The 14541-nt window shown below is 36.4% G+C and overlaps 1 protein-coding gene across 1 annotated transcript; it reads right to left on the bottom strand.

Moving 5' to 3' along the window:
* Positions 1-8595: 8595 nt before the first annotated feature.
* On the bottom strand, positions 8596-14300 carry LOC146139250 (troponin I, cardiac muscle-like). The gene is made up of 5 exons (XM_083391113.1): positions 14145-14300; positions 12166-12348; positions 10337-10426; positions 9278-9460; positions 8596-8892 (listed from the first exon to the last, which is right to left on the bottom strand). The coding sequence occupies exons 1-5, from the start codon at positions 14160-14162 to the stop codon at positions 8809-8811; spliced, it is 558 nt and encodes a 185-aa protein (XP_083247239.1). The 5' UTR covers positions 14163-14300; the 3' UTR covers positions 8596-8808.
* Positions 14301-14541: the final 241 nt, after the last annotated feature.

The raw sequence follows: 14541 nt of genomic DNA, 5'->3' as shown, positions 1-14541 counted from the left end.
CCGGACAACAAATGGGCTACTGATGCCGTTGGTGCTTGGAAAAGCAGTCGTGTTTTTATTGTCATAAGAACGTTGCACTAACCCAGTGTTTGTTATTACCTAAAGCCGTTCACACAAACTCAATTTTCAGACGATTGGCGCATTTCAAAATTCGCAAAATTTTAAGTCTTGGATTTTGGCGCAGATGCGTCTATCGCAGTTTTACATATTTTTTTTAATTTTATTGACTCGGTTTCTGCAGGTTTGCTTTTTTGTTAGCAGGAAACATCGAAGTAATAAATAATAAAACTTGTAGAATACTTCGTGTTTTTTTTTGCTGGGAAGGAATTGACATTGTTTGTGTTTACAACCAAAAGGCCTTCTTATAGCGTACAACCAAAAGGCCTTAGCGATAAAATGACTTTTGTTTAATCACATATTTACAGAATAACATAGATATCAAAATAGGCCTACGTCCGACAGTTCACCAAAACACTAATAAATAATTAAATTATTAAATGACGCCCTAAAACAGTGATCCGCTAACTGTGGGCCTTCCATTTTTTTTTGTTTATTCAAGTTTATCTTTTTATTATTTCAGTTTTATCATGTAGTTAGGAGCCGTGTGATAGCCGTGCAGTCATTGGCCTGCAGTTCAAAATTTGGTGTGTCTAAGGTTTTTGTTTTGTTTATTGTTATTACAAGGTCACCAGGCCATAGCCCCCTCAAACTGTACTTTTAGGCAAATTTGTGTCAACAATTTTTTTAAGCTTTACGCTTTTTCCGTTTTAATTTCATCTTTTCGGTTCAGGGAAGGTGTGAGCATGCAATGGCATGTTACACTGTGTGACTCATATACAAAATGCCATTCTGGTTAAATTAAATTATAAATGCCGTTAGTTTAAGCTTTTGAAAAAAAAAGAAAGGAAAGGTGCCTGGTAAACTAATTTTAAATCGATTTTTTTGAAAAATTAATTGAATCGAAAGAAGTAACGTCTTGTGGTTGGGCCGCCTCTGTTGTGTAAAAACTTGCAATGGGATTTATTAAATTTCAACAGTTCTAAAAGTATAAAAAAATAAACTTACGTAGCACGTATTTTTTGGTTCGCAGTATTTTAAACTCAAACCATAACAATGTGCATTCCATGCAGACTTGGTCAACTTGATCGGTTGTTCATGCAACGGCATGTTGCACCGTGTTACACATAAACTATACAAAGTGCCATTTTGGTTTAATTAAATTATAAATGCCGTTAGTTTAAGCTTTGAATCTCTCTTTTGTGCCTCAAGCGCCATGTATCCTTTTAATTGAGTCTGGCCTATTTTAAAACAACTAAATGCAATTCTTTTCGCGTTGAACGCGATTAAACTAGAGGCAACATATTTTCCCGTTAGTTAAATTCTCTGAATGCTGTAACCTGCACGACCCTAACCAGCTCATATCTACACATAATGCTTTTAAATTTGCGAAAATCGCAGTTAAGAAAGAACAGCACAAGTTAATAAAGGAATTAAAATAAACAAATCGGAAAAATATTTTTTAAAACGTTTAAACTGAAAATGAAACCACTCCTTTAGCAACTGTTATCCACACATTATGTATTCCAGCGACAGCGGTAAACTAATTTCTATCGTGCATTACAGTAATGCTGGTAAACATAAAACCAAAAAAATAATCCTTTTAAAATTATACACTTTGAAAAGTAGTCAAGTTTTTTAATTTTCTCGCAATTCACTAATTCAGAAGCCAAACAGTACTTCTTCCAAATATAATTCTGCATTGTGCCAACTAGAATGAGTTCAAAACATAAGGCAGTAATAATACTGCAGCGCAGTAAGTTAATTTTGACGCATTTAAAACGCAGCACATTATACTCTATGCAATTTGAGGTTTGCTCTTCAGGAAACGATTTGTCATGCCAGTCCGTATCGCTAACGTCCGTATCCCTATTAAACAGCCATGACCGTTTTAGCAGCAATTGATTCATTTATTCTTTTCCAGATGTTTTATAGCTTTTTTCGTTTATGAGTTTTAATGCTGTTTTTTTGTTTATATGCTTTCTAAACTACTAATTACGTTATGTTCACAACCCCTTAAAATTTAATCGTCTGTGCTGGTTTTTAGGCGACTTTTGGAAACAAATAAGCAGTAAAACTTGAATCGGAAGAGTTAAATCAGCCCATTTAACGAATAATTTTAACGAATAATGTTTATAAGTTCCTTAAACTAATCTCGATATCACTGGATATCAAACTTTTCTATAAATGTAGGACATTTTAAATGCGCCGCATGATTACATATACTTTTTTATTAATTATAATACAAGCAATATTATAACGAAAAAAAAAAAACGATTTGAAAACAAATGGCCTGGGCCTATAAATTGCATTATTGAGCTTCATGGAAGTAAGATAGTAAGTACAAACAAATAGAAACTTACAATACCGAATAAAAGTGAGTTTAGAGCAGGGATGTCCAACCTGCGGCCACATTGCGACCCGCCTGATATTTACGTACGGCCCACCACTTATTCTCACTTTCAGTAGCCTTTATTAAAAACAGTTGTCTCGACTATTATCAAAACGTGAAGATCGCGCAGTATTTGATGTAGTCATAATCTTATGTTTTTTCTGAGACTATAATCAAGTTTAATGTCGCATGTCAACATTCGTCGAACACTCTGTGCACACACCATTGCTAAACAAGATGTGTGTTTTTTAATTGTGTATATTTCCGGACCGTTTTAAGGAAATGTATCAGCCCAAAGATGTAAAAACTCAAATTTTCGCGTTTTTCCATAATAAAAATAATAAATAAGGTCGAGATTACTTGCATACTCGCGCATAAGTTCACTCTCTAAAAGCGGGTGTTTATAAGTCAAGTTGTTTTTATGAGGTCGCGATATGACGTCACCCCTTTAATTTAAGAGGTTTAGCGGACCATCGAAATGTTTAAAGTGACAATGCGGCTCATTCTGCTAAAAGGTTGGACATCCCTGGTTTAGACCAGAAGCTGCGAAGTCGAAGTCGAATTGGATTTGTAAATAAAGTCCAAGTCAAGGATTTTTGAATGAATAACAAATCACATCCCAGACCAACTGATCAATTCAAATCCCAGTCAGGTTACAATTAAAGCAAGTTAACTTTAATTCAAATCCTTGTCATAAATATATATATATATATATATATATATATAAATAACCCAACTTATATAAATCAATTGGTTAATGAAAACACCTCATTTCAACCCAAGTCATTTGTCCAAAATACATAAGTCAAGTCAAGGTATTTGAGCAAAAGTCTTAATTTAAGTCAAGTCATTTGAAAAGAGTGACTTGAGTACGCTACAATTCAGGTCATTGACTTAATGCAGGGGTGTCCAACTCAAACATGCCGGCGTGCCAATTTTTATCTTATAACTTCTTCCCGTGCCAAACTTTCGTAACCGAACAAGTTCTTTTTAATCATAAAAGCGCTTATTTTACCAAAATTAAGAACGTTTATTTAAAGTTGAAAAAAAAACTATCCAAAGGAAATGCGCATCACTGCATCAAAGTGTCTCTCGGTGAGCTGACTTTTGTTTCTTCACACCAAGCTATATAATATTATGTGAATGCTAGCCTCCACACAGTATAATGTTACTATATGAAAAGTAATTGTTGGCCGTCGTGATTGCCGCAATTGTTTTATATTGTGAACAAACAATGGTATATTGTGAACAAACAAATTGGCTGTATAACAAACGTAGTATTTTCTGACAATTGGCTGAATAACAAATTGAGCTTTTTTGGCAATTGGCTAAATAACAATTTTCGTATTTTGGGGGAGGGCTTGCGTGCCATTTTTTATTAGGTCGCGTGCCACATTTGGCACGCGTGCCGCTTGTTGGACACCCCTGACTTAATTCATTACAACAATAAGAAATCCTTTAAATTGAAACTAAACCTGGTGCTGCATATTCGGCTAGTTAAACTTTGTATAATATACACTTCAGCGTGGTAGTATTCGTCATGCGGCAATATGCTGCCTACAGTTCCGGATTCAACAGTTGGGTCTTGTTTTTATAACCCCACCTCCACTTTATAAGCCAGGGTTCTCAAACTTTTTTGAGCGCGACCCAAATCCGAGTTTTATGAACATCTCACGACCCAAGCCTCAAATGTGGTAGCCTTTATAAAACAATCACTTATTACAAACAAATAATTGAGTCTAACTTTCAACAATACTACCTGCAATTAATGACCTAGTCCAGTGCTTTTCAACGCATGGGATGTGACACACTTGTATAAAATAAAAAAAACTTGTAATGCGGATGACCAACGTCGTGCGGATGAATGTGCGGATAAAAATGGCTCATTATTATCTTTTATTATGTGTAATATCAAATAAGCTGGTGCGCCCACTTATTCGTTACAGGTACAATACTATAGTGTCGTGTAGTGGTTTATTGCAGCTTAAGCTATTTATTTTATATCGGCCAAGGCTTAGGCACACGGTTTTAATACACAAACCCTTTCATTGTTATTTTACAAACAAAACTGAAGGTTGCGAACTTACTGTGCTTGTTTTGTGCGGATGGAAATTTTAAAGTTTGAAAAGCACTGACCTAGTTAAAAGGAACAAAACCTGTAGCTAGCATAGAAAGAACGAACCTATAGCTTGAACTGAAACGGATGAGTTTCTGCTCAGGACCTCAAGTTGCGAATAAATAATACACAATATTATTAATTCTAATCCCAAGTTTATCAGTGACTACGATAGCTCTATAAAAACGCTCGTCTAACAGAATTCTTAGGTATATGTGTGTAATACGAGCTAGCAGAATAATCTTTTTAAATAAATAAAAAGTAATAAAGCAAATGGGCGGCTACCGCTTACACCAGTCTTATAGCTACTGTAGTTGGCTATGGCTATACTGTAGTTGGCTGCCATTAAAACGTTCATAAAACATAATGCTTAAATCCAGGTTACTGAGTTGAAGCCATGGAATGCTTATGATGCAATGTTTTAGTCATGATTAAATTGAAATTACTTGAAAAATGAAATAGAAAAAGTTCGTTTGCGTAAGATTGACCCATATTTGGGTCGCGACTTATACTTTGAGAACCATATAATATCAGCAATACTAGGCGTCATCTGCTCATCAGCCAATGCGTTGTTCTGGCCTTTAACGAGCTTGAATTTTACGCGTAAAGTCTGCAGGTACATAGCGCACCTTATTTGGACCGCTCGGACCAGGTTGGCCGTTCCTAGACCAGCCAGGACCTTGCTCGAAGTCTGGATAGCAAACTCGATCTTGTACAAATGAAACCGGAGCTTTTTGAAGGCCCATGGCGCCCCGAGATCCTCAATCCGCAAAAGGGAAAGACTTTTTTTCTGCAGTTAAAGTTTTGCGCGGACAGAACACACGTCACATGGTGAAGCATACCGTGTTGCTCTTGCAAGAATACGCAAGGAAAAGCATTTGCGATGACGCCTTACTTAAACAAACGCCTTAGACTACCATCTTTTATTGGACACACTGATTCAACACGATTTAAGGACTTTTGAAGCGACCTTTCCTGAGCGATTTTCCGATGGGTAAAGTTCAAATCGACGTTGGGTGCTGATTCAGAAAGAAGCAAAACCGTTCTCGCGCAACTTTGCATAAATTATAACTACAAGATGTCCGTAGCGTTTCGTCTCGTCCACAACGGCCAGGACTTTCGTTCGTCCTGTCGGTCGCGAAACGCCTCGAAATGAGTCGGATATTTTCTGGCGGGTTTGCAACAAGTTTAGCCTAAGTATTTCAAGCCAGGCATGCCAAACTTGTTCGGCTTCACAGTAGCCCCGGTCGCTTAAAAGCGATCCAACAGCGCTTTCTCTGCTACTAGGTGTTCCGACCAAGTGTGCATGTGCACAACAGCAGGTCACGTGTGCTTCGAACCAGGGCTGCGACCCGAGTCCGACTCTGGGCAAATGTTCGATTTTTTCGAGTCCCGAGTCCGGCCCAGATTCTATAGCTTGTATTCCGCCAATATACGTAACAAAAATAACGTGTATATTCAGCAATCCACTTATATAGGTGTCGTAATTCATTCACTCACTATAGATGGTTGGCAGTAATCCACTATATGCTATTCCACCTTTACAATTTCCAGTTGGTGGTCATATGAGAATTTAGTACTGCGCATGCGCATGTCGGACTAGGAACCCGGGTAGTTTTACGTGGTTGTGCCCGAGTCCCGAGTCCGACTACAGCAAAACAAACCGACTCCGTCGAGTCCCGAGTCTAATTCCGAAAGGCACCCGCAGAAACTCTTAAAAACCGGAGTTTGAGGCAAAAGCGGTCTTAGGGACGTCTTTCTTAACACGAAAATATGCCAACGTGGAGGTCAAGGTTCGAGAAAATCTCTTTCCGCCAGTTTTGCTCGAAATATCCCGAGCGCTAGGCAACGGCTTCGGATTAAAGGCGGTGGCGCTGACTGAGCTTGCGGAAATTGATGTAGACTCGCACGCAGCCTTTTTGGCCGCTAGAGGTCACCTAAGGGGCCGCGAAGTTTGAAAAACTATTTTAAGTGGGTCGCGAAGCATTTCGAAATGTTGCAGTTTTCTATTAGATCGGGAAATTATTGCATTATCATTACGTAATATTTATGCAACAATGTAAGAAAAACGTAACAATTAGATGTGTTGTGTCGCATTAACAGTAGGTACGCCAGTATAGTAAAGATGCGGGTTTTATGTAAATATTAATCTTAATTCCTCATTAATTTTTTTTTATTTGGTAATATCTCATTTTGGGTCACACAAGTAAACTTGCATTAAAACCAGGTCGCGAACTGAAAAAGGTTGGAAAGCACGGACTTAAACGGAGCTTTCCAACACATAGCATTAAATCGTGATCAGTATCAAATCACCTTTAATGACATTACACTTTCGCGTTTCTTGCCGACTTCGGGTGGTATTAGATTACTCATAGGAGTCTGCCAGCAATTAGCGAGGCTAATCCAACAACTTGTTTTGGGTGCAGTAACATATACCAGAAACCCGTTAACTATGACCCAAAAAATGTTAGCAATGGTATATACACACCAAAGGAAAATTTATCTCTTGTGCACCATATTTTGGCTTATTTCCCAGCGCAGCGTCAAATAGTTGTTAAATCAACGCACATTTTTTGGGTTAGAGTGAGGGTTAGCATTTAGGTTCAGGTGTGTCACGCTTTATTATGTTTTTTTTCCAGTTTGCAATTTCAATTTTGACAACAGGTTTTGTAACTGTATAACGGTACCATAAAAAAGTGGTATAGGGTTATAGACCAGGGTCAATAATTGTAGGCTACTAAGCGTTTTCAGCTTTGTTTGAATTTGAAGCCCCACAGGCCCACAGGAAACATGTAATATTGGGCTTTAAAAATTTGCAAAAACAATAGTCATACATTAGTTTTTGTATCTATATGCAGTTTTGGGCGCTGGTCTAGAATCCTACCACAACGAAACACCATTTAGGTTAGGGTGCGGGTTAGCGTTTGGGTTAAGGTGGGTCAAGTATTATTATTAAACAAAGAATATAATAATACTTGACCCACCCACACCCAAACGCTAACCCGCAACCTAACTCAAATTTTGTGCGTTGATTTTAGAACTGTGGTAGGATTCTAGACCAGCGCCCAGTTTTGTATTACGCAAACTTCAGTCCAAGTTATGCAGCATGCACAAAGTGCGACTTCGGATGGTATTAGATTGCACTTAGGGAGTCTGCCAGCAATTAGAGAGGCTAAATCCCCAGTCGCAGCCTCACTTAACTAGCAGCAGCTGTCCAGCAGCCTCAGTTGGCGCGCGCGTGACGCAGCAAAAACGCAATGACGTGACCTTTTTATTTTTAGGCAGATGAGCGCAAGGAAAGGGCACGACATATGTAGATCGTGACTCTTTGAATGGAAAAGTTCACCTCTCGCAATGGCATTTTGATCACGTCTATCGAATAGTTAATACTAATTTCCCACTACTTGTTACCGTGGTAAACTGTTTAACCAAAAGCTTTAATGCCTTTAAAAATAAATTTAAGTGTACCGGTACTGAAGTAAAAGTAATTGCCTTTATGATAAAATTTAGCGCTGGTTTGTACTTTATTACCTACAATTTTTTATTCAGAAAAAAAGTTTTAAACCGTATGTTTTAGGTGAATATTCATTGGCACAGTGGTACAACCATGATTTATTTTGACATTAACAAATGGAAATTTTAAAATCAAATTTTAATTTGGTGAGATATCTATTTTTAAAACGTTTTGCATATTATTTCTTTCTACAATGAACCTGTATAAAACATGTACACCGTAGAAACAAAAGTGACCAGAAAAGAATATTTTTCGTGGGTTAAAAAAGAAAAAAACAAGAGCATTATTTAAATATAATTTGTACAGTTCCTTCTATAAGAATGTTTAAATGTTTTGGTTATTTCGGCAAAGAGTTAAAAGTGTAGGTACTTTCCTTGTAAATTCACGAAAATATTTCTTTTTCCAAGTTTTGATAGTAAAATTTGGTAATTTTGCATATGCGACTGTTGTTTTTCATAAATTAACGCGAATGTGTAGGTTTATTGTTCTTTCAAGAAAACAGGGTTCTAAACAGAATGTAATTCTGTGCAAATTTATTTGCTTGTTGGCGCTTGAACTGCGTTTAAACAAAGCGTAGAATTACGTCATGAAATAGTTGAACGAGTCCATAGCATCCCAAACAAAATAGACTTTTTCAGTCATCTTGACTGCAAACTGTAAAATATCTGGGTCAAAGGTGAAAAGTTATCAAATCAAAAAAAACAAAGCTTCTACTAATCGCGTTCCGGTCTACTGCGCTCCTTCGAAAAGGGATTTTTTGTTGTCCATTCCCGCTTTTGCGTCAACACTTTCCCTCCAGTCCTTTACTTCAGCCTTGAACAGAAAACAAAAACAGCATAACGTTTATTTCACGCTCATTTGTAACTTCCGGAGCTGTGTGTGTAATCATATATGTACATTGGTAGTCAAAAATCCCTAAAACTTAACCAACCAAAAAATAAAAAGACTGTTTTCTAAGAATATGTTGAAGTATCGAATTAAACGCTTGTTGCTGTCATATGTTTAAGATGCTATCAAATTTTCCATCTGTATAATCGTTTTAGTCTTCTTGTTGTTTCGCTAATAGGTCTTACAATATAAACAACAGTAACATTAAAAGGTTTATACAGCAAAAATAAAATTTGATATTATCTTTAACAGTTGAACCACATAAGCCTTTCAAAATACTGAAACAGGCGAAGAAAATAGAATTGTTTACCTCTTCCTTTTTCGGTTCAGGCTTCTTCACCGTCTTCAGGTTGGATCGCAAGTCCATGGAGACGTTGTGTTTGGATCCAAGAAGGGCCTTGAGCATTTGCTCGGCAGAGATGCGGACTCTCCTCAGGGGAGGACGCTTGAACTTCCCGCGAAGATCAAAGATCTTCTGGTTCAGGTCGTTGATCTGATGAAAACAGTGTTGGCTACAAGGGTAAGCAAACATTTTGGAACTGGAAGGTTCATCACGAACCGGCCTTTAAACATACATCTAACGTTCAACGTAATAAGATTATTAACGCCCATACAGAAGTAGGTTGCATTTTGAAAGAGTTATCGAATTTTTTAAAATGCTACCTACTTCTGTATGGGATTTGATATTCTTGTTACGTCCTACTACCAGCTTTTCCAAAGCTAACGTTTTATAATGAAAATTTGTTACAACTTATATTCAATGAAAACCTTAGACAAGTTCAGATAGTGTGGAATAGGCAATACTTCATAAAAAAAGTAATTTTAATATAAAATAGTACAAACGCCAGGCCATAGACCAAAAGAATCATTCATTTAGTAAGATTGAACAAAAAATAAATGACAATTAAATTTGGCTGAGCTTTGTCAATTGTGCCTCAGAAAAAGGTGCACTTCAATTTAATTGTTGATAATAGATGTCGCTACATTTCAAGAAAGGTTTTGTAAAAGCTAAAATCGAACATTTTTAGGAAAATTTTTAAATATTCTTCGAAATACAGTTTATTTGCAAAACGGGAACACATTCCTACTTAGTCTTATAACATTTTTATTCTGGGTTCTTATGTATATCTTTGATTTCCTAATATGTGTACAATTTATAATGTAAATAAAAAAGCTTTGCTTTGAAGACTGCGATTTACAATAGGTTAAAAGTATATTTTAAGATTAATCTTTATTTAGCTAGAAAATAAATAAACCTTTTCCCAGCGTAAGCTTTTTCTATTAAGTGAAGCGTTTTTTAAGCTTAAGCAAAGACTTTATTATTGTTCTTTCTACAAAATAAACTAAAGTTTCTAATCAACCCTCATACCTCCTGGTCGTTCTTTTGCACTTTAATCATGACGTTGTATCTTTCCTCGTCTCTCTCCTCGATCTTGGCTTGAAGGTCACGGAGAAGTTCCTTCAAGGTCAAAAAACAATGACGTCATACGTATAACCACGTCTCCTAAAGCAAGCGAACAACAGAAAGTTCTAGCGACACCAGACCACAGCCAATTACAAACACTAGCTTGTAGGCTACTGCTGGTTACTGCTTTAGCTCCATGTTTAATTACCGATTCAGAAACTGCTTTAGCTCCAGGTTTAATTACCGATTCAGACACTGCTTTAGCTCTATGTTTAATTACCGATTCAGAAACAAAAAACGTTTTGAGTATAATAGTTTAGGTAAAATTACTTTCAGCATGGATTAAATTACATGTTATGTATTTGACAACCACCTTAATCTAGTGCTACAGTCCCAATCCCTTAAAACGCATAGTCATCAAACTAAATGCCTTCCATAAAATATGTTAAGTACTAAATAAACTACGTAACTTCAACAAAGGCCAAAGTGCTTTTAACTCAATTAGATAAGAGTCATTTGACTCAATCCGATAATACATGATGAGAACGATAAAAATGCCAAAAATTAAAAAAGGTTTTTCAATCTTGTTGCACAGTTAATGTGCTGTTTAAACCTCGTTTATTGTAAATTTACAGTTAACCACTCAGCGAAAATACGAGCAAGAGTGCTGCGAATTATTTATAATTTCTGTAGGGTGCTGCCAGCCAAAATAGGTTGAGAAACACTGGTTCAAGCTTTAAAATAAAAGAAAATGTGCTTACTTTACGATCCGAAGAGCAATCTTTTAGTTTGCTAGGACAGTTTTGTCAGTTGTTTAACAATAAAAAATCTGAAAATTCCCCAAAACGCAATTAAATGTGAACTGCGCTTCATGTCCAGAGCTATATTTTGTGTTATCTATCATCAGGGCAAATTAGTTTGTTAAAACAACTCGCGTCGATAGAAATAAATGAGTCCAACTCCAAACCAGAAAATAAAGCACAGTCTGGCTCCAGAGTCCTACACTCCGAGCTAGAATATAGAGTTGAGTCCATTACACAAGTACATGTGGTGATTGAGGCCGTTTAATCGGTTGATCCAGTGTTGTAAAAGTCATTTTGAAATAACTTCAGCCCAAGTCAAGTCATTTGTGAAATAACTTAAGTCCAAGTCAAAAAACTTTAAACACCGGTGGGTGGAACTGCTTCAGGCTTGCTAGGTTCCCCAGCCTTTTTTAACAAAGAAGGGCTTTTCTGTTCGATCACCGGTTTCGGTTTATTTTGATGAGTTTTTAGGACATGGCTTGAAGTTTAATTGCTCTGATTGTGACATGGCCTGGGACTAGATATTTATTCAAAAAGACTTGTGCTAAGTTGTTTTACACTCAAGTCATTTTAAAATGACAATCGGACTCAAGTCAAAAAAAAGTCCATAGTCCGGCTCGAACTGCCTAGTCCTGTAGTTCTTTCAACCCATTTACGGCACCAAAACAGGGTAAATATTCAGCAATCCACCAATAGGGATGCCATATATTTCATTGCACATATTCTGAAACTTGTCTATTTATAAATAGAGTTAGCTCCACCAGGCAACATATTAATAGATAGAAATCTCTTCTGGTGTAAACGTAGTATAAACCAACGTTTAGGCAGCAAATACCAGCTGACCTCATCAGAATTATTACATTATTAAGGCTAAATAGTTATTACATTATTAACCCTGATGATATCAGATGGTATCTGCTGCCGAAACGTCGGTTTATACTTCGTTTACACCAGAAGAACGATTTAAATCTAGTGATCTATTTAACTCACCATGAGTTCTTGCTGCGAAAGGGATTTAAGATCCTTGAGCGGTTCCAGTCGCGAACTGAGAGCTGCTTTCTTGTCAGCCGCTTTCTGCTGACTTTCTTGCTTTAAGCCTTCGATCGCCTTGTTCAGCATAAGCGACTTGAGCTTAAGTATGCGCTGTTGCGACATCCGGCGGCCGCCTCCTTGCTAAAAAGCCACCGCACGCGGCGATAAAGGGTGCAATTTTTATTGAGTTCTTTGTGAAACTGTGCTAATAGACTTAGTTGGACTTCTGTAAAAATGCCAGATCGTTTCAGTAAAACTAACACAGAGCAAAAATTATCCATTTTTTTTTATATTAAAGGTTTGTGCTATACTAGCATTTTTAAATACTAAATTGTTCAATATGATATGTTGTTTTCGTCTTTCAATAAAGTTTTGATAAATAACTTGAATTTAGCAAACGTTTGTGTGGTCCACAGATCCAATTTTCACTCCTGATTTAAATAATAATTCATTAATCTAGGAATCAATTGCAAATCAAGATCTTACACCTGATATTTCAACAAATATCTCCCTGTAGTTTGGTAGTTTAACTTAGATTTATTTATACGACGCGTCCTTATAGATCTTTAATGAAGTTTTGATAGATAGATCGAATTAAGCAAGCGTTAAATATGGTACATGGGTAGCCTGCACCATAGGAGGCCTAAGTGAGTTTATTTTAGTATAATTCCAAATTTGACGTAGCGGCGAGGCTAAATAACATATGGGGCCCCAAGAGACACCGCACTTAACCAATACACCTTCAGTAAAACAGCTGGTCGCCCATGTCGCTTAGAAATGTGGATGCAAGCTGTCAGTCTGTAGGCCTATGTACAATGTACCTTATACATACACATAGGAATGTGCAAATTTCGTATTTAATTACTATAGCGAATCCAAATTTTGTAGTTATTATGTCATGACAAAGTTTTCAAAATAAAATTTATTTTTCTTGGATCGCAGGTCAAAGTCGAAATTCCGACGTTTATTAGTTATTGAATTATAACTATCCAACAAAACCACCCAACCACACCGTTGTACCTTATTGCTGGTCAAAACCAAAAAAACAGAGAATATTTGCAACAGAAAGTCTTTCAAAATAAAAGTTTGTTAACTTGGTATATGAGAAAGTTTAAAACGAAATGGCGTGAAATGGCGGGTTGGCCTGCGAATTTTTAAACAACTTTTTTGCATAATTCTTTTAACGTAACACCGTCCTTAACCGTTTCGGCATACTTTCACCACTTCTACTAATCCAGCAAGAAACAAAAGATGCAATATTCGTTTTAAGTCCGAGTTCCCGTGTTGCCAGAACAAACATTTTATTAAAATTCTAATTTTTCTCCGATAAGGCAACTAAAATTAACAGTCAATCATTCCGAGATCAAGTCAAGTATGCTTACCTTGTCAAACGTAGCCTATATTAAACGTATATTAGTCTTTGAACATTTTCGTAACGAATTTATAAGATGAGGCCGATTTACTAGACCAGGGGTTCAAACTTTTAAATATTTTTGGTTTTGGGAGGCTCGCGTAAACCACGGTAGGCAAGCAAATTGAAAAAATGACGTCATAAATTTACGTCAAAATACAAAATAGACTTCATAAATGTGCTGATTTCGGTTGAAAAATGTGAAATTGAAATGAGTATTAATACATTGAGTGCAAAACCGTTTTATTTTTTTTAAACTGTTTTGTTTGATAAATTGATTACTTCTTAAATATACACTAATATTTCAATTCGGCCTTTATGGACCCCAGTTTAAGAAACCCTGTACTAAAACTATTTTTCTTTAACATTCATTTTCGAGCTAAATTACAGATCCCTGAATAGCGTACTTTTTAAACTTTTTAAACTTTTTAAATTGGCATATAGCAATGGCCGTTCCAACTGCTTTATTTGGGAGAACACTTTCAAAAAAGACCTTAAGGATAAAGAATTATATTCAAGTAATTACCTGTTCATCGTCACCCATTTTGTAGAGGATGTCTGTCTGCTGATCGACGGAAAAACAAGTGACTTCGAAGCTCAAGAAATGCCAGCATCAAGTCGCCAAGGCCGCGGTTTTATTCGCAACCTTTAGTTGCAAGAAGAAGGCATTCGGGTAACCACAAATGACAGCAGGGAAGTATTCTTGTCTCTATGATCTGAATAAGACGCCGAAAACAGACTACACTTTACTCATTGTGGACTGATTTTGTTTTTGCTAAATGTTTCAGTCAGGCATTAATTGTAAAACATTTTTTTATTAATTTGATACCTTATGCTCTGTAATTGAAAACTGTATATATGTTAAGCTAAGTTTAATAAATTTAATAACTGCCTGCAAAACACAAAATTACATAAATTAAAAA

The sequence above is a fragment of the Ascidiella aspersa genome, chromosome 6 (genome assembly GCF_963924565.1).
Source record: "Ascidiella aspersa chromosome 6, kaAscAspe10.2, whole genome shotgun sequence".
Lineage (NCBI taxonomy): Eukaryota > Metazoa > Chordata > Ascidiacea > Phlebobranchia > Ascidiidae > Ascidiella > Ascidiella aspersa.
The sequence above is the reverse complement of the archived record's forward strand: the minus strand, read 5'-3'. Positions and strand labels throughout refer to the sequence as shown.